The sequence below is a fragment of the Martes martes genome, assembly GCF_963455335.1.
Source record: "Martes martes genome assembly, chromosome: 11".
In the NCBI taxonomy this organism is placed as follows: Eukaryota; Metazoa; Chordata; class Mammalia; order Carnivora; family Mustelidae; genus Martes; species Martes martes.
In genome coordinates this window covers 56521855-56540696 of record NC_137899.1, presented here as the reverse complement: position 1 = coordinate 56540696, position 18842 = coordinate 56521855, and the positions used below count along the sequence as shown (strand labels likewise).

General features: G+C 40.3%; 1 protein-coding gene across 1 annotated transcript in view; it reads left to right on the top strand.

Annotated features, from left to right (window-relative positions):
* IGF2BP3 (insulin like growth factor 2 mRNA binding protein 3) overlaps window positions 1-18842 on the top strand; it is a gene marked incomplete at both ends in the record, with an annotated part of 141816 nt that overhangs the window by 121049 nt on the left and 1925 nt on the right. The window contains 2 exons of the mRNA XM_080818419.1: window positions 13658-13774; window positions 16910-16984. Coding sequence (XP_080674545.1) covers window positions 13658-13774; window positions 16910-16984 — 192 coding nt within the window. The remainder of the gene's footprint in view (window positions 1-13657; window positions 13775-16909; window positions 16985-18842) is intronic.

Genomic DNA, 18842 nt, shown 5'->3' with positions numbered 1-18842 from the left:
CTAATATGGCTGCTAGTTTCTTTATTATAAATAGATGTATTTGTCATATTACTGAGTTTAGGGCACATGTATCCCTGACACTTTCGTGTAAAACAGCATTGATTAAAAGTGACAAGGAACTGATTATTTAAAGTTACTCTGTGCTAAAGAAGTTCTGTAAGCTGCATCTCTGCCAGGTGCCTTAAACTAGCTTTCTCTTTGGGCACGCCCCTTAATCTGTCTGTTCCTCATTTTACCAATTTGTAAACTGAGGTGTCATTTAAATTATTCTCTCTACTGGTTACATACCATGGTCAGTAAAGCTTCTCACATTGCAACTGGTAAGATTATAGAACATTTTGTCCTTTACACTTATGTGGCTGCTTCAGTGCAGAAATTCCTAAAGTGATTGTTAGGTAGCTATTTTTAAGATACATAAATAATAAGAATGTTGTCTAGATTTGCTCAGTTTTGTAATTTAGTGATACAGTTCTGTGTAATGGGTTCTTGTGTTCTAAGAAAAATTAAGATTGTTTTAAGACAAGTGAGAGTATATTAAAAACATTATTTCCAAAGGACTTTTATGATTTTAAATGTCTGAGTGACTTAAAGCAAGTAGAGATTTTGTTTCATTTTAAGAATGGGGAAGAGAGTTGGTGACCTTTAATAAAAGTGAATCAAAAGTAAATGTAAGGAAGATCCCACTGGAATAGGTGGTCTTTGCTTTTCCTGAGATTTTAAAACTAAATCAGCTAGGTGTAGAAGCAGTCAGTGAGATCAGAAGATGAAGAAGCTGCCAGTAGTAATGGTAGAAATAGTGCAAAGGGGAAGGAGCTCAGAACCCCTGAGGGCCTGGTGGTTTCATGGGCAGGAAAAGGAAATTCTCTACTTAAAGGAATAAAATGTGGACAATCTTAGCAATCCAAGTTCTTTGCGGAATTCAAGTGGACATTTTATTCTACATGTATGTAGGCAGTGAAATAACAGAATCCCCAACTTCACACATGGACATTTCTCTAAATGGGTGTAGGAGGTAGCACTCAAAACACTAAGTGTTAAGGAAGACAAATCTATCTATCTAGTTGGAATGGTTGATAAATTATGGTTATATTGCATGTTTGTGCAGATGAATGTGTTCTTACAATTTTTATGTAGATTTAAACTTAGCTTTATCTCTGCATGCTATCTTTTTTTTTTTTTTTTCCCTGCATGCTAGTCTTAAACCTCAAAGAATGTGTCAGAAATTATCAGGAGAGCTATTCCTGTAATCTACCCTTTTCTCCAGAATGGAAGAAATCTTTGTTTTTGTGGATTTCAGAAATATGGGCTCACTATTGCCTTTCTTCTTAGAAATACATAGGTATATAATCCTGTCTTGGAAATTTGGTAATATTTTTACAAACATTGTAATTAAAAGTAATAATTAATGGGAGCATTATGCTATTTTTAACTTAGTCTCCTCAAGGAATTCACCTTGATGTTCACCACCATATCATGATCACTCTTAAGAAACTTGGCAGAAGGGCTCCTGGGTGCCTCAGGCTTTAAGCATCCGCCTTCACCTCAGGCCATGATCCCAGGGTCCTGGGATCCAGCCCTGCATTGGGCTCCCTGCTGGCTGGGAAGCCGACTTCTCCCTCTCCCACTCCCCCTGTTTGTGTTCCCTCTCTTGAGGTCTGTCTCTCTGTCAAATAAATAAGTAAAATCTTTAAAAAAGAGAGATAGGCCTGCGCCTGGGTGGCTCAGTGGGTTAAAGCCTCTGCCTTCGGCTCAGGTCATGATCTCAGGGTCTTGGGATCCAGCCCCGCATCGGGCTCTCTGCTCAGCAGGGAGACTGCTTCCCTTCCTCTCTCTCTCTGCCTGCCTCTCTGCCTACTTGTGATCTCTGTCAAATAAATAAATAAAATCTTTATAAATAAGCAAATAAGAAAGAGAGAGAGAGAGATAAAGAACAAACTTGGTGCAAGGGCCCCCCGGTGGCTCAGTCAGGTTAAGTGCTTTTGGCTCAGGTCATGAGCCTGCTTAGCCCTGTGCCTCTGCTTGCCGCTCCCCCTGCTGTGTGCACTTGCTCGCGCTCTCTCTGTCAAAATCTTAAAAACAAAAACAAAAACTTGGCACAATACTATTATTTGATATGCAGTCTGCACTTAAATTTCATACTTACCCCATAATGTTCTATTAATATACCTGGGTTTTCATTAAAGAATCCAACTAATGATTCTACATTGCAGTTGTCATGTCTCTCTAGTCCCTGCTTTTTGTTTCTAGCAGGAGTCCATTCCACGTGGTATCACCTACTGCCTACCCACCCTTGTTTTTTATTCATGGAATGAAAAAATCCAGCCTAGTGGTTGGAATGCCACCTCATTTGGGTTTGACTGACTGCTTGGACGTGATTAGGCTCAGGGTTGTACCTTTTTTGAAGGCAGGAATACCTTCTCTGTGTCCCATTGGGAAGCAGATGATGTCATGTTGTTTGATCATAAAATAAAGGTAGTGTCTGAGCTCTGCATTGTAAGGGTACCTTTCCCATCTATGATGAAGATGTAATCAGTAGTACTTTGAGAATATGTGTCTTGCTCCCCAACATTCTTTCCTCCTGTGGGTTTCGTATCCTTTACAGACATTTGCCTAATCATATTTTACTCTTTTTATGTCTGTCATCTTTTACATTTCTTAGTTGGCAGTGTTCTGTAAAGAGTAGCTTTCTCTACTATCTGCTTTACGAGGAAGAATTTTTTTTTTTTTTTTTTTTTTTTTGTTCTTTATGTTAGAATTACCCCAGACCTTTTGTGTTAAGAGTCCATCCCCCAGGGCAGGAACTGGGGGTGAGACTCTGGTATTACTGCTTTGGAAAGCGCTCTGGCTGACTCCAGTGTAGAGGTAGCCAAGGTTAACAACAGCTGCTCTGTTTCTTAACTGGTTAAGAACCTGTGTCTCTCCTTGGACTCACATGAATCAGAATCTCCGTGGGAGAAGATAGAAGCTCAGAAATTGGTGACTTTTGTAAAGGTCAGCAGGAGTCTTTTGTTACCCATTCATTGTCAAATTACTGTTCTGCAAGGAGTGCTTACTATTCTGTGGAAGGTGGACTTAAATGTTGGAAAAATATCAAGGGTAATGCACAGTAGACAGTACTTGGGATAAGCATAAATACATACCACTCAGGTATGTCACTCTTTCTAGCTTGTTTGGTGCTTTATTTTAAAGTGTGGGCAAGGGGTGCCTGAGTGGCTTGGTCAGTTAAATGTCCAACTCTTGACTTGGGCTCAGATCATCATGACAGGGTCATGAGATCAAGCCCTGCCTCGGGCTTCAGGCTGGGTGTAGACCCCATTTAAGATTCTCTCCTTAGGCTCCCCCACCCCACCCCACTTGCATGCTCTGACTCTTAAAAAAAAAAAACAAAAACAAAAACCTGATCAAAAACTTCCCTCCTTTCCTCTGGATCACCTATTATTACAATCCCCAAATACCAGGCCAGAAATGTCTGTGGGATGCTGCCATATGTCTGTTTTCATGCCTTTAAATATACTTTGGCATGCTATGTGTATCAGGATTAGCTTTGGCTGTGTGTTACAGGGAAAAAATTGGTTTAAATGAGTTTTCCTTCTTCATCAAGAGAGGTGAAGGGTAGACAATACAAGGCTGGGAGTGGTGGCGCTGCATCATCTAGGACAGGTGCTCCTGTTGGCTTAGTTAGCATGCTGCCTCCCAGACCAGGATGACTGCTCAAGCTCCAGCCATTGAGTCTGATTCCAGCCAGCAAGGATGAAGGATAAAAAAAAATCAGCTGCCACCTCCTATATGGACACTACCAGACCATAGCTTTTTACACTTCCACGGGTTAGTCATGTTTGCCAGAACATAACATCGGGTACATCTGCCACAAGAGAAGCTGGGAAGCAGTGTCTGTAACTGTAGAGATGAGTAACCCTGCCCCACTGGATTTAGTGATATTACCTGCAAATAGAGCCTGCAAGGGTGCAGGTGAGCTTTTAAATCCTCTCAAAAACAAAACCAAACAAAAACCCCCGTCTTTCCTGCCCCTCCCCCACCCTGCGCTGCCCAAAAAAACACCCAGAATAATCTAAATTGATTCTGGAGGAGAAAAATGGGATCTTTCAGATTCTATTCCTGCAGATTATTTTCACATCGAAACAAAGGGGGAAAACACCATTTTCACAGAATGTATTATGTTTCTGGATACTAGTTAGAATGAATTCTACTTCCAAATAGCTATGAGGTAATTTCCTGATTTACTGTTTTAGGGGAACAATTCTCTGACAAGTTTTGTTTTAGTATAGAACTTCTCTGTGGGGAAGTACTAGGTTGGAATGGCTTTACCTTCACTGTGTATTATTAGATTTGGTTCTTTGTCTAAACTCAGATCACTAATACTATTAAGTCTATCTACTGGTCACCACTTTTTGAAACACAAACTTGTTTTTATTTTATTTTATTTTATTTTTTTTAAAGATTTTATTTATTTATTTGACAGAGATCACAAGTAGGCAGAGAGCAGGCAGAGAGAGAGGAGAAAGCAGGCTCTCCACGGAGCAAAGAGCCCGATGCGGGGCTCGATCCCAGGACCCTGGAATCATGACTTGAGCCGAAGGCAGACTTTAACCCACTGAGCCACCCAGGTGCCCCACAAACTTGTTTTTAAAGGCAATAATTAAATTTATCAAAGCTTTATCCGTTTTCTTTCTTCCCATTTCTTTTTATGTTTCTTTTTTTTCCCCCTGGCTTCACTTTTCTTCTTGCTGAAGAACCTACTATTGTAGGTCTGTGAGGGTCTGTGATGCCATTTATTGAAAAACTGGGTTAGAGGAGTAAAGGTTGGCCGGTACCTGCCCTCAGCACGCAAGGACGCTCCTCCGCCGCAGCCTGGCGTCTACGGCTGCTGAGGAGAAGCTTGCTGGTCCTTAGAAGCTCTCACAGGGAAGTCGGTTACTCATTAAGGTTGACTCTTTAATCCTTGATGCCTTGTAGGTTAGCAGTGGATCTCTTTTACTTTAAGTGTATATTGCCTGGTAAGAAGTAGGTTTTGATGACTCAATGTTTCAAAGACTCTGGCTCTCTTTTTATGTATTGCTTTCTCTTTCTTTTAGAGTTGTTTCATTTTTTTACTCGTGTTTTGTCACTGCTGCTTTGTAACATGAAAGGAGAATTGATGCACCTTGACTTTGGATAAATCCTTTGCTTTGTTCCATACCAGAACTTTGCTCACCCTCCCACCCACCCCCCCACCCCCCCACAATGTATTCTGACTGGAACCTGCCAGGTGGATTTTTTTTCTAATAGAGCCAGAGTCGGTTCTTCCAATAGACAAAAAGTCTCTAGTTCCTGCCTAGCAGCTGGCTCATGCAGTACTTAATTGGCAAACTTTGAGTTTAGAAATGACAAGAAATGCTCCTTTCAAAAATGCTTGAACAGTAGGGAAGAGGCCATTGGCAGCTCCTGAACAGAGCAAGAGCTGAAGTTGGCATGGCCCAGGACAGCATCCATAGCTGAATGTTATTTCCTGGCGTTTGCGTTGGCAGGAGTTAGCTCAAGTGCTTTTGTCTTCATAATTTTGATAGCATCTTTGGAATCTTCCCAGAAATCTCCAGAACAATAGTGTGGTCTGAAAATTGCAAAGTTTCTGTTTATCGAAGAGGGAAGAAAGATGAACATTTTCTTTGGTTTTTAGCTAGTTGAAGGTGCTCTTTAAGAAACAATATTTTATGAGTTGAAAGGGATTTTTGAATTCATTCTCTTAGCCTTACTACTTAGGATTTCTTATTACAGGCACAGCTCTTGTCAGAAAAAAAAAATCAAAGTAAATAACTTACTGTAATCACTAGTACCTCTAGGAGGCCTTGGTTACTTAGCTATGGGGAGAAACTTTCTGTGCCTTCTTTTTTTTTTTTTTTAAATTTAAAGACTTCAGTATTCTGTTCCGGTCATGAAGTTGAGTAAACTTAACTTCAGTTCCAGACCAAAATCCATTAAAACAAAACAAACAAAACAAAGCAAAAAAACCCAGTGCTATCTGTTGTACAAACCAAAGGGAAACACTGGCGTCCTTCCAGGTTCCTAAAGGCTGGTCTTACTGGCTGGCAGGCTTGCCTCCATGCCTTTGTGATGTCTTAGGTTCTGTTCCCCACAAAGGAAATACACTTAACCTTACTGTTTGCTCATTCTTGTATCTCCTCATGATAGATGATTAGGAATTACTCGTTGGCAGACTTCACCAGTTATGCAAACTTTCAGTTGAGCAGCTTTGTTCTTATGTTATTTCAAGCTATAACATAGAGTCTGCCAAGAAGACCAAAGGAGGTTTTGCCAATAGGCATCTGGCAGAAATCCACTGGGAAGCTGCTTGGGTCATGTGACTATCCTTCACCTGAAGGTTTAGGAAGAAGGGTTCAGGATAATGAAGCTGAACATTAACTTAAATGCAGAGAATGTGTAACAAGAAAGGGTAATGCTGATGAGTTTTTTTTTTTTTCAAGCTTGATCTCAGAGACTTGAAGTCACAGGTGCAAGAGGCTTATCATAACCCATTGTTCTGGCTTCTTAGTTTTGTAAGTAAGAATTACCTACATATCCACATCCTGGAAACAGGGCTTACTATGCAGAACTCTACACAACAGTAATTTGTACCACAGAGCCAGTTTAATGACTGTCAAATAGGCAGGATAATAATGTGAGGTGCCTTATATTCCCAGAGGAAAAGTTCCTTTAAAAGGAGCTTACGGTCAGGGGGTACCTGGGTGGCTCAGTGGGTTAAGCCTCTGCCTTCGGCTCAGGTCATGATCCCAGGGTCCTGGGATCGAGCCCCACATGGGGCTCTCTGCTCAGCAAGGAGCCTGCTTCCCCCCATCTCTCTGCCTGCCTCTCTGCCTACTTGTGATCTCTGTCAAATTTAAAAAAAAAAAAAAAAGTAACTTACGGTCAGGGAGGTGCTGGGTGGATATGGAATTGATGTGAAGGGAATTGGGTGATGTTCAGAAATGTCTTCATCAAGCCTCAGACATCTGATGAGTCAACTTTTTATTAAGGTGCTGTTGCCAGGGGCACGCCTCACTGCCCATCAGTGCGGGGCACCCCCTCTTGGTACATTTAGTTTGCTTCTTTCTGACACTGCTTTTTCTGTTGGACAGGCTCAGTTGGTCCTGTTTTCATCCCAGCACAGAATAGTTTTCTGTCTGTATACGGATTTCTTATGTCTTCACCCCTTTTTTCTGTTAAAATTTGGTCCTTTTGGCCCTTTCTACTGACCACCCCTCCTTTTTCAAAACCTCACACAACTTTTAAGTTTGTTTTTAGTCTTCGTATTGGGTGTGTTGACTCCGGCTTGAGTCCCACCCTCAAAAAGCAACAAAAAAAGCGCTGATGGCCTTTCCTCACTGTGTCAGAAAGATTATTTGGCTTTTGTTCAGCTTTTGTGGCAGCAGCCTAGGTTTGAGCTTTTTCCTGAGAGAGTTGTCTTCAGCACCTTCTAGGCCAGGACATATGCCCACACTGTGCCTGTGAGTCTCTGCGGCTTTCGCTCCAAGGATGCCTGTTAACATTACTCCTCTGAAGACAGAGAGAAGTTGCTCTCTGGGATCAGTCCTGGGAAAAGTGTTTTTTACTAAACAAATGGATAGTTTTTCTCTTCCAGGCATACTCAATTATGCGGCTGATTTTCTTTTTTTAAATCAGCTGCTAGGAAGCTTAGAGCCAAGTGTATACAAAAACAGCACTCCTGGCTTCATCTTTTATATTCAGGTCCCTATGCTCTTATTTCTTCACCTCCTTTGTTTTACTTCTAGATTATGTGTATTTTCTAAGCAGCCTAAAATTTTTCTGGAACAAGGCCCAGAAAACAAATAATTACACAGTCGTGGCAAAATACAACGGGGCAGATCTGAGCGAATTACACACTACAATGGGTTTCGTCTGATCATTAACAAGGTCTTTATCACTGTCAGGCCAAAAACAAAAGTATATTATTCAGAAGAACATGGTATAGATGTTCTCAGTGAGATAAAATACTTAGATCCTATGTTTACTTTAAGAAAGTTAATATTAATGTATCAATTTTACCATAAGGACCAGAATGACAGATTTTTACTGAGCACAATTTATGGTCAATGTCTGAATTAATTCAGTTATTAAAATAAGAAAGGTCCCCTGGAATAAGTGGTACACAGTCATAGCAGCACACACTGGCAGGCTGTGAGATATGGCGCTTTGCATTCAGAGGCACTATTCTTAGCACTGGGAAATACTAAAGAACGAGTAATGTTACTCGTTCAGTGTTTTTCACTAGTGAATAGCAGCAGAAGTGACTTGGCCAAGCCGTTCAGGGCAGGGCCCTATCACAGCTCTCACAGCAGAGAGTTCAGTGGCAAGTCAAACCCTCTTCTGGAATATTTTTTCTAAGAGGGCTGGTACAGAGAGGCAGGGAGACTTCGTGTGGCTGACTGCTGTATTAAGACCTGCGGTGTCCTACTATGTCCTGGGAAATGTCAGGAATACCAAGTTGTAAAGAAAGTAGTACAGCTATGTGTACATATGCTGAAGAAACAATCCAATGATTTTCCTCAGTAATATTTCCTGGAGTTGAATTTGAGGTTCACTCTTAACAGGAAATAGGATGTACCTCCTGGGGGTTACAGGTCAATGAAGAGACTTGGAAAGAAGAGCACAGTTCAGATGATTTCCATTTGTAGGAAACTTGGCATGGGGGTCTCAAATCCTGTGTTGCTTTCTGTTTTGTAAGTGTGAAAGGCGTGGTTCAAAATAGGATTTCCCCCTTTAATATATTCGTTGGCCATAAAACACATGTATTAGTATGAGAATTTGGAAATACCTGTCAACTGTAAATGTTAATCCTCTGATCCAGCGTTTGTGTTACATAAGATCTTGGAAGTATTCATATAGGAGCCTAAGATTTATGTTTAGAGATTTGATTGCAGTGTTACAGAAATTAGTGAAAAAATAGGGAAACCAAACTTTCTGCAGATCTTGAAAATAGCTCCTTCGGATACAACAAAATAATTGTCAGGTAAAGATGAAGGACTTGTGTGACGGTTTTTCTTGCCAACTTTTGTATGACATGGTTATTTTATTCTCACAGCAGAAACAAACATTGAGACTCTAAGTTATAAAGTACCTTAAACACGCATTAAGACGGGTGTGTGCAAATGAGACAACAAACATGTTGCTGTCGGATCCCTATTCTGTTGGAGCATCATCTTTTTTTTGGTGTGTGATTCAGTTAAACTATTCTTAAAGTTTCTTTAAGTTTTTTTTGAGGCATAATTGACATACAGCATTGGTTTTAGGAGTACAACATAATGATTTGATATTTGTCGCTATTGCAAAATGATCACAAGAAGTCAACATCCATTACCATAGTGATTTTTTTTCCTTGTGATAAGAACTTGTAAGATCCCTCCTAACCTTCAGATATGCAGTATAGTATTAACTATAGTCATCAAGCTATATATTATATTCCTGTGACTTATTATATAACTGGAAGTTTGTGCCATTTGACCCCCATTACATCATTCTTAATCTTTAGTTATACCTTTTCTTCAAAATAAGGCATTTTCCTTTTAAAGATTTTTTATTTATTTATTTGACAGGCAGAGATCACAAGTAGGCAGAGGCAGGCAGAGAGAGAGAGGTGGAAGAAGGCTCCCCGCCGAGCAGAGAGCCCGATGCGGGGCTCGATCCCAGGACCCTGGGATCATGACCTGAGCCGAAGTTAGAGGCTTAACCCACTGAGCCACCAGGTGCCCCAAGGCATTTTTTTTTTTTTTAAGTAGTCTCCACACCTAATGTGGGACTTGAACTCACACCTGAGATCAAGACCTGAGATTGAGTTGGATGCTGTGCCAACTGAGCCCTCCAGTGCCCCCAAATAAATTAATTTTAACAGACTACCTCTGATGCCATTTTTTGCACATTGATGATCCAAGGCTTAAGCTTTTGCCAACGATATGTGGGAAATTTCTTTTGCCTGAGAAGTCCTACCAAGGTAGATAGAAGAGTGATAGCGCCAGGGAAGGCAGCACTCCTCACCTGGGAGTTCTGTTGGGCTGTTACATGGGTTCTTTTTTTGGTTTTGTTTTGGGATTTTTTGGTTTTTGTGGTTTTTTGGTCTGTTTGTTTTGAGAGAGAACGAGCTCCAGGGGGTAAGGGGAGAGGAAGAAGGACAAGCAGACTGCCTGATGAGCAGAGAACCCCATGTAGGCCTCGATCCCAAGACCCTGAGTTTATGACCTGAGCTGAAGTGACTTGCTTAAGTGACTGAGCCACCCAGGTGCCCCTGGGCTGTTCTTAGGAATCACTTCTGCATCTCTGTATTATAAAGCATATACATACCTATTGGAAGCAGGATATGTCCTTTTTTTTGTTTTAAATAAGGCTTAAGAGAGAGAGATGTCCAGTTCTGAACGCTGGCTGCACCACCAGTCAGTATATGACCATGTATAAGTCCCTTACTCTATTTCTTCCAGTTTTCTCTTTTATAAGATGGAAATGTTGTTTCTCTTGGTTGTATGGGTTGTGAGATGTAGATGAGGTGATGCACCTCACAGAGAAAACACAAACTCTCACCACACAGGACTCCTGTATACCACTGCTCCCCAATCATAGGTACCTCCTCCTTAAACCTGAATTTTGACCTCAGCATGCTTTTTACCCATCTCTCACTATGCTGAACACAAAGGTAGCACCCACATGTTCCATGAATGTCTCAACTAGGATTCCACCATTCTGTGTGAACAGAGTAGGAAACTTTTTGTATAACTTGATGATTATTAATTTTAAACGTTCAGAATCTTTGACTCAAGCAGTTTTACTAAGAATTTATATAGTAGAGGTACTTGTACAAGGGCACAATTTTTGTGTAAAGATTTGATGGCAGCATTACGTGAATTAGTTGAAAACTGTTAAACACACACACGCATGCATGGAGAGGAGACAGCAGTGGTGAGTCTAGCTGGAGGAATGCCGTTTAATGGGATGAGGCAGGGCCACATGAATGAAATTGGGAAGAGATCTAAGCTGTATCGTTACAGTTAAAAAAAAAAAATTAGACCATATTTGTAGCATGTTACCACTCCTTTACTGTTTTGGTTTATTAAATCCATTTCCCCCCATGAAATAGGTCTGCCTGTCCTTACCTAGATTCTTTTCCACTGGGTTTGGTAATTCTTATTGAGCATTTTGCCTGGAAGAATTATACTTATTTGGGCCTGGTGCTTTATTTAGGAGATTAGTTGATTGTAGAGGTAACAGTTGCTTAGGTCAATGTAAATTTTTCTGATTGATTTTTGGTAACTCCTACTAGACAGATTTTTGACACTTTTAGATTTATTGACATATGTTTTTGTATTTCCCTTTTCTCATTTCAATTTATCTGTTACATAGACAAAAAAGTTTTCCTTTAAAGAACCAGCCCAGCGTTTTTGTTACTTCCTTTAGTTACTTCCAGAATGTTTACTAATTCATTTTTTTTAAAAAAATCTTTGCTTCAGAGGAAGGAAACTATAGACTATTAAGAAAAATTCCTACCAGATAGTGTGAGTAATCAGTGTTCTGTGGTGGAATGGCCTTCTGGTAAGTGCGTGTTGCGGGGCAAGTGGAATGGCCGATTCATCCAGACTTGGGTTTCTGCTGTCGCAGCGTGTTCCCCACAGATCCGTGGTACCAAGTCGTCTGTGTTCTCTGCTTGCTCTGTGGGCTTAACGGGGAGAAGATGGAGCTGCTAATGCCCCTGGGAATTTGTGTGTTGTAAGAGTGGTGGTCATTTGGTGGACCAACATTAGGTAGCACAAAGTTTGTTTTCATATGCAATAAAAATGAATGAGCCCAGTGCTGCTGTTTCTTTTGACTAAGATTTTCAGAAACTGCTTAAAATGATCATATTCTCATTTTCCTAGTTCCTGGGATGCTTGAAAGCAAAACTGTTGACATGTTTGAGACTTTACAAATTTGTAGAGATTGGCAAATGAGAAATTAGACTGAAGCTGTTTCATGGCTCTGTGTGAACAGACTACAGTACTTGAGGGACCAACTTGAGTACTTGGAATTTACAGTGTCCTCCGTAACAGGAATGTAAGGCTCAAGAGAGAATTCCATGAAGTGTTTCTTACCAAGTAGTTAATGTGTACATTTCTGACTGCAGTATATTTTCTGATATCTCTATAAATCTTAATTGGTAGGTATACTTAAAAAAAAAAAACACAACTGCATATTAAGTTAGTGTATTCAATTGTAGTTCACCTTAAAATATTTCTTGGCATATATGGGAAATCTGTACCTGCCTCTCAATTTTGCTGTAAGCCTAAAATTGCTCTTAAAAAAAAAGTCTTAGAGGGGCGCCTGGGTGGCTTAGTTGGTTGGGCGACTGCCTTCAGCTCAGGTCATGATCCTGGAGTCCTGGGATCGAGTCCCGCATCGGGCTCCCTGCTCAGGAGTCTACTTCTCCCACTGACCTCTATCCTCTCATGTTCTCTCTCTCTCTCTCAAGTAAATAAATAAAATCATTAAAAAATTTTAAAAAAAAAGTCTTAGAAAATGAAAAATATTTCTTGGAATAAATTTCTTAGAATTGACTTCTCCTTGGATACATGTTTTTTTTTTTTAAGTTGTTAGAAATGAAGCAAGTATTGGGGTCCTGGGTAGCTCAGTCAGTTAAGCATCTAACTTCTGATTTCAGCTCGGGTTTGATCTCAGGGTTGTAAGTATGGGCCCCACATTGGGCTCCACAGTAGACAAGGAGCCTACTTAAAAAGTAAGCAAGTATTAATGTATGAACATGTGAACTGCTTCTGCATTTTAGAACCTATAGCTCACCGGTAAGATCACTGAATCTTGGTTTAGCCTTTTTCTTCTTCTTCTTTTTTAACCCAGTGTTCTCTGGTGTGTGTCTGTTGGCCCAATGGGAGTGACCATTTAAAGGGAGATGACTCAGGAAGGACACAGTTGGCTTGAAGTGGGAAGTTGAGAAGTGAAGTATACAGATAAAATCCATTTTTGAAAAATCTTTGAGTTAGCCTTCAAAATGTTTTCCAATTTTTCCGTGTGTTAACTGGCAAAGGAAGGGCAGAGATGGGAGGAATAATGAACTATATAGGAAGGGCAGAGATGGGAGGAATAATGAACTATATGGGAAAGAATCCCAGGGCATTTTGCCACTAAAGTGGTATATCATCCCGTCCTTTGCTTGGGTGTGGTTGTGTACTGAACGGTGACAGTAAGGTTTTACACGATTCGGTCATATATAATGAGAGACTCAGGAATTCTTCCTTTTGAGGAGTTCATCAGGTGCTTACAAAGCAAAACCTACATGGCTATGGTGTAGACTTGTGTCCTCCGATGCACTGTTTGTTGATGTGTAGCCCACAACTCCATTTGCTTTCAGGAATCTAAACTTTGTGACTTTGACTTACCTTTTGAATCTGTAGATCAGTGACCTCCTAAGGTCAAAGAAAACTGGTGTAGAGAAAAGTGACCTTTTAAAGTCAGATGTCTTCAGAAGGAACAGATGTTCTCAATTTCAGGTTAACTCTTACCAACGAACTCTTGTCAGCTTCCTAATATTCCTACTGTATGAGTGCCCCCATCCCTCTGCCAATGATAACAGCCTACTTTTACCGAATACACGTATGTCCTGTCTTTCCAACAGCAATCAGAAACGGAGACTGTCCATCTGTTTATCCCAGCCCTATCTGTTGGTGCTATTATCGGCAAGCAAGGACAGCACATCAAGCAGCTCTCTCGCTTTGCAGGAGCGTCTATTAAGGTACTGTTCTGCCGACTGTGGCTCTTAGTGCTTACTGACAGTAAGTTACAGGAACATGAGTCGTCCTGCCACTTCATAATCGAACCGAATATGGCACTCTATACTGGGGCTACATAGGGTGTGGCTATGATAGAAAGCCCCAAACTACAGCTTCAACAAAGTTGACTTTCAGAAAAAAGTATTCTGGAGGTAAACAATGCAGTGCTGGTGTGGTAGTTTTGGTCAACTAAGTCCCTGGACCTATGTTCTAGCTCATTTTCCCCAGGCATGGCTTTGGTCCCTCCTGGTCCCACATGACAGTGTTCGGTGCTCTCACAAGTCTGTGGTCCAGCCAGCTGGAGGACATTAAGAATCTTCCTCTTACAGAGTTTTCTTATTAGCTGCCATAGAATATTTTTATCTCTATTTCAATGCTCAGAAACTGCATCACAATGCCAGACATAGTTGAAAGAGCCAAGAGGGAAATGTTGGAGCTAAATACTTTTATTATTATGGAAAGTGGGATAACAAATATCAGAGGCCAGCAACTGGATAACTGTACTCTGAAGATTCTGTATTTTCATATGCTGAGAAGCAATTTAGTAAGACAGTGCATTGTGTTTTAAGCTATGTATAAATTGATAATGGCTCAATACAATGACAGCTTTCTTTAGGAAAGCATCAGTTCAGTGGGGGTGGTTTTTTGGTTGTTAATATTTCATAAAATTTTTTATTTAAAGGAATACAGTATGGGGCCCCTGGGTGGCTCAGTCCATTGAGCTTCTGACTCTTGATTTTAGCTCAGGTCATGGTCTCAGGATCCTGGGATGGAGCCATGTGTAGGATTCCATGTTTAGTGGGGAGTCTGGTTCTCTCCTCTACATGTGCACTTTCTCTCATAAATAAATGAATCTCTAAATAAAATCCTAAAAAAAATAGTACATAAAAAAGTTGCACGCGAATGTTTATAGTTTTTTATTTCCAGCTGTCCCCCAATGGGAAGCAGCACATATGGGCAATGGGCAAATAAATAAACTGTGGTCCCTCTATACAGAAGATATTAAGAACAAACTATTGATAGATACAAGTTGGTCGGATCTCGTGTTGCATGCTAAGGGAAAGAAATCAGACCCAAAGGCCATATACTCTTTGATCCATTTGTTTAAAATCTGAAGGCAGAAATATAGGGATAGAAAAAACATTCAGTAGTTGCTAGGAATTAGAGGTGGAGAGGCTTGAATTGAATACAAAGACATAGCAGGAAGAATTGTGGACAGTGACTGAACTACTGTTATTTTGATTGTGGTAGTGGTTATCTGCCTATGCATCTGTTACCAAAGAGTGAATGCTACTGTATGTAAATTAGTTAATAAAGATGCAAAACACAGAAATAGCCCTCATATGGTCTCTTGTAGCAAAAGATAACAAAACACAAGAACAGGAAATACAGCCAAGATAAACAGGTAAAGGAAAAAGAGACAGTAAAAGACAGAAGGGTGAACCAACTTTACGGTCCTGCAAGCTTCCTGATTGAGTTAAAAATAAGTCTTTGACACATGCATAAAGAACTTCATAGACTGGCTTTGGAAAAACTGCAGTGAACATTTCATGAATGAGAACTGAGTATTTGGGTATTCAGTTCTCTTGCTTTCAGGCTTCATGGAGATTTTATAATGAGGGCAAAACGTTTCCAAAAGAGTCTGAAACACGCATAATCTGAAAGATGCACCACCACTCTTGAAACTTGGCTGGATTTACATATCCATAAATTTCGTATATGTACTTAATGGGCATATATTTGGTATTTGCTAATTATTTGTGTTCACTTATTGGACATTTAGACTGTTCCTAACTTATTCTGCACAAAAAATGCAGTGATGGACAGAGTTCTTCTAGCCAAATTTTTATATACAGCCTTATTCTTTAAGGTAAGTCTATAAAATAGATTTGGTGAGTTGTGTGTTTTCAGGCTTTTCAGAGACTAGAGCAATTTTTACTCTTAAACTCCGTGTACGAGTGCCCTTAGCCCCAGCCCTCCCTCACCAGTATTGACAAATCTAGTCAGAAAGATAAAGAACGGTATCTTTGTTCCAGGGGTTTCCTGTGAATAATTCTAAGGGCTTAGACTAAACGGAAGTAATTATTTGCTTGTTTTATAGACTCAAAATTAGTGAGTCTACAAAGTAGGAATAGTAAGAATAATAGTATTAGCATGGCTCTAGGTGACAGAGGGAAGGAGAAAAGATGACTCTCACATTTGTTGACTGTAAACGTGTGGGTAGAGCTCTAGTAGACTATTTAGTAACTGACAGGGATTATAATGAATGGTAGAATTTGGGGAAGTTTTTATCATATTTTTTGCTTCCCATTCTTACATAATAATAAATTTGGTAAATAATAAGAATTTGCTTCTTACACAGCATATGTCTTAGCAGATTTTTTTCTTTTAAAACAACAACTACCAGCTGGGTCCCCAAGTCCTATGACTATGGAAGAATGCTGGGTTCTTCTCCCTTCAGTAGCCTCTGGAACATTTCCCTTGGCCCATGCTTTTTGTGTGATTTCATATACTCTGCAAAAATAGGAAAGCCGTTTACTTTCCTTCTGCCAAATTAATGTTAGTTTACTTCACGTTACTCTACTGAACATACTTCTGGGGAATTTACCAATAGTCTTAGATCTGTGAACATAGCAGTTTCTTGCACATACAGACCTGGGGGTTCTGATGCATATGGGCCAAAGGACCACACTTTGAGCACCACTGGTGTAGTGATGAGGAACATGGGCAGTGGAGACAGACCCAGCTCTCCCTCCAGTTGGATTAGCTGTGTGATCATGGATGGGCCACGTAACTCAGCTTCTTCAGCCTTCGGTTTGCCCCCTGTAAAGAACACGTACCACCTCATTGGAACCCAGCGAGGATTCACTGAGATCGCATGTGGACCTTCACATCAGGGCCTGGCACAGTGTAAGCGTACAGTTCATGGCAGGAGCCAGGACTAATGAACCCATGTTAGTCACTGCTGCTCTGTAACTTCCTTCCAAAGGCTTCCATTCTACATTTCAGTAAGTTGTGCACAAATGTCAGGCTGGTGTGTGGAAGGTTTCTATCAGTGGCACCTGAAAGTGTCATCCCCCTTGATGTGCCTGTTACAGATTGCTCCAGCTGAAGCCCCAGATGCTAAAGTGAGGATGGTGATTATCACCGGGCCACCAGAGGCTCAGTTCAAGGTATGTGTTCTGGAGTGTGAGCACTCAAAGAATGGAGTGTGGACTCAAAGAATGTTAATGCCTTCTCTTCAGGAACTCCATAACCTGGCTTCTCCCTTAAATACATCTAAAACCCAGTAAAAAGGATCTCCCAACAGAAAATCATAAGACTAAAAATAGAGTAGAAACATAACCAAAGTTACATTTCAAAAATAAAGCTAACTTTGTTTTCAACTTTGAGAGTTTTGTAATGGTTGCTGGGTTTACCTATCTCCCAAAGGAGAATTTGTTCAGTGCCTTGTTACTATGCGAAGGTGAGACCTTTAAGACAAATTTACAAACCTGTCCAGTTATTAATTGCCATGGAAAACTTGTTCCCTAATTTTTCCTCTTGGCCTTGAGAGGCCTTAACCTTGAATTAAAATGTCCCCCTTTCCTCTTACCCTTGTAATTAACTAACTCTGAGCCCTTGTCCATAGTCTGACCACAAATCACTCTAATCCTTCCAATTTTAGAAGTAGAAATGGTAGGAACTCTTCTGGCATTTGTCCTGGTGTGAACCATTGTTAGGGACCTTTGCAGCTGAAATGCCCTTCCCAGTATACTGAGAGTTGATGAAGAGTAGAGACTGAGCATCTGTGCTGCCGGTTCAAATCCTAGTTCTGTCATTTATCTTCTGTGTGACCGTGGGCAAATTACTTAACCTTTTTCTGGCTACTCAGCTATAAAATGAGGATTAGAACACCCACAAGGTTGAAACAAGATTATAAGGTATAAAGAATATATAAAGTGCTTAGAATATTGCTTGCCACATAGGAAGCACAATATAAATAAGCTGGTGGTGGTTTTCAGCAAACTTAGGGTGAATCAGATGGACTCTGCCAAATTCTCAAACACATACTTTCAAGTACATGATTTCTCCCATAAAATGTAGTGCAAGTGTAAAAGTAACTACTGCATTAGAATGTAACTAATTCATCCCAAACCCATGTCTTACTCTTACCACCTGTGTAACTGGACAACTCTTGAACCTTAAGTTCCCTTAGCCCTAAAATGTAGCTAGTAACAGTGCCTACTTCTCCCCAATCCCCCCCCCCTTTAAAATACCACTTAGATCTCTCTTTTCTGTGGCACGTTTTTTAGTAAAAATCCAAAGCTTTTTTCACTTAATTTACAGGAAGAACAGGAAACAAAAGGAGATGCTTTGAAAGGTGGGTGCAGTTTGGCTAGGCTGAAACTTAGGTGCAGAAATTTAGTCTCTCACACCAGCCTTCTGGGCCAGGCAGTTGAAGTCCTAACTCAGAAATGTTGCAACTGATTCCTATCCCAAACCTACGGGGTCAGTCACTTTTAGTTTGAAACCTTAAAAAATGAACATGGACATCAATTATTTTATGTTTCTTCTTGGTGCTGGGCTCCTACATTTTTATAAATGGAATTACTATCTTGTAATTCCTGTAATTGTATGTTGGGAAATTCAGTTTGTTTCCCTGTGTTCTTCAGTGCCCATGTGGGATGGTATGGTCCTCTTAAATGGAATTACTTAAGAAAAGCTGTAATGCTTAAATATTTATGTGATCAGTAATAGTTACAAGTGAATTATTTTAGAGATCCAAGGAGTGGTAAACCTCCTAACCCATATTTCTTCTGATGAATTTGAGAGCTGGTTTTTTTTGTTTTGTTTTGTTTTTGTTTTTGCGAAGAGAGATGTATATCCCTGTGTCCTTTGTGTTAATACCTAGATCTGTGGCTTTAGACTTTGAGAATGAATGGAATGTAGGGTACCAAGATGGATTTTGTTTTTCCTGTAACCCCCTATAATGAACTTACCATTTCTGCACCAGTGAAAATTTAAAATGTTTTGGGTACTTTTGTTTTT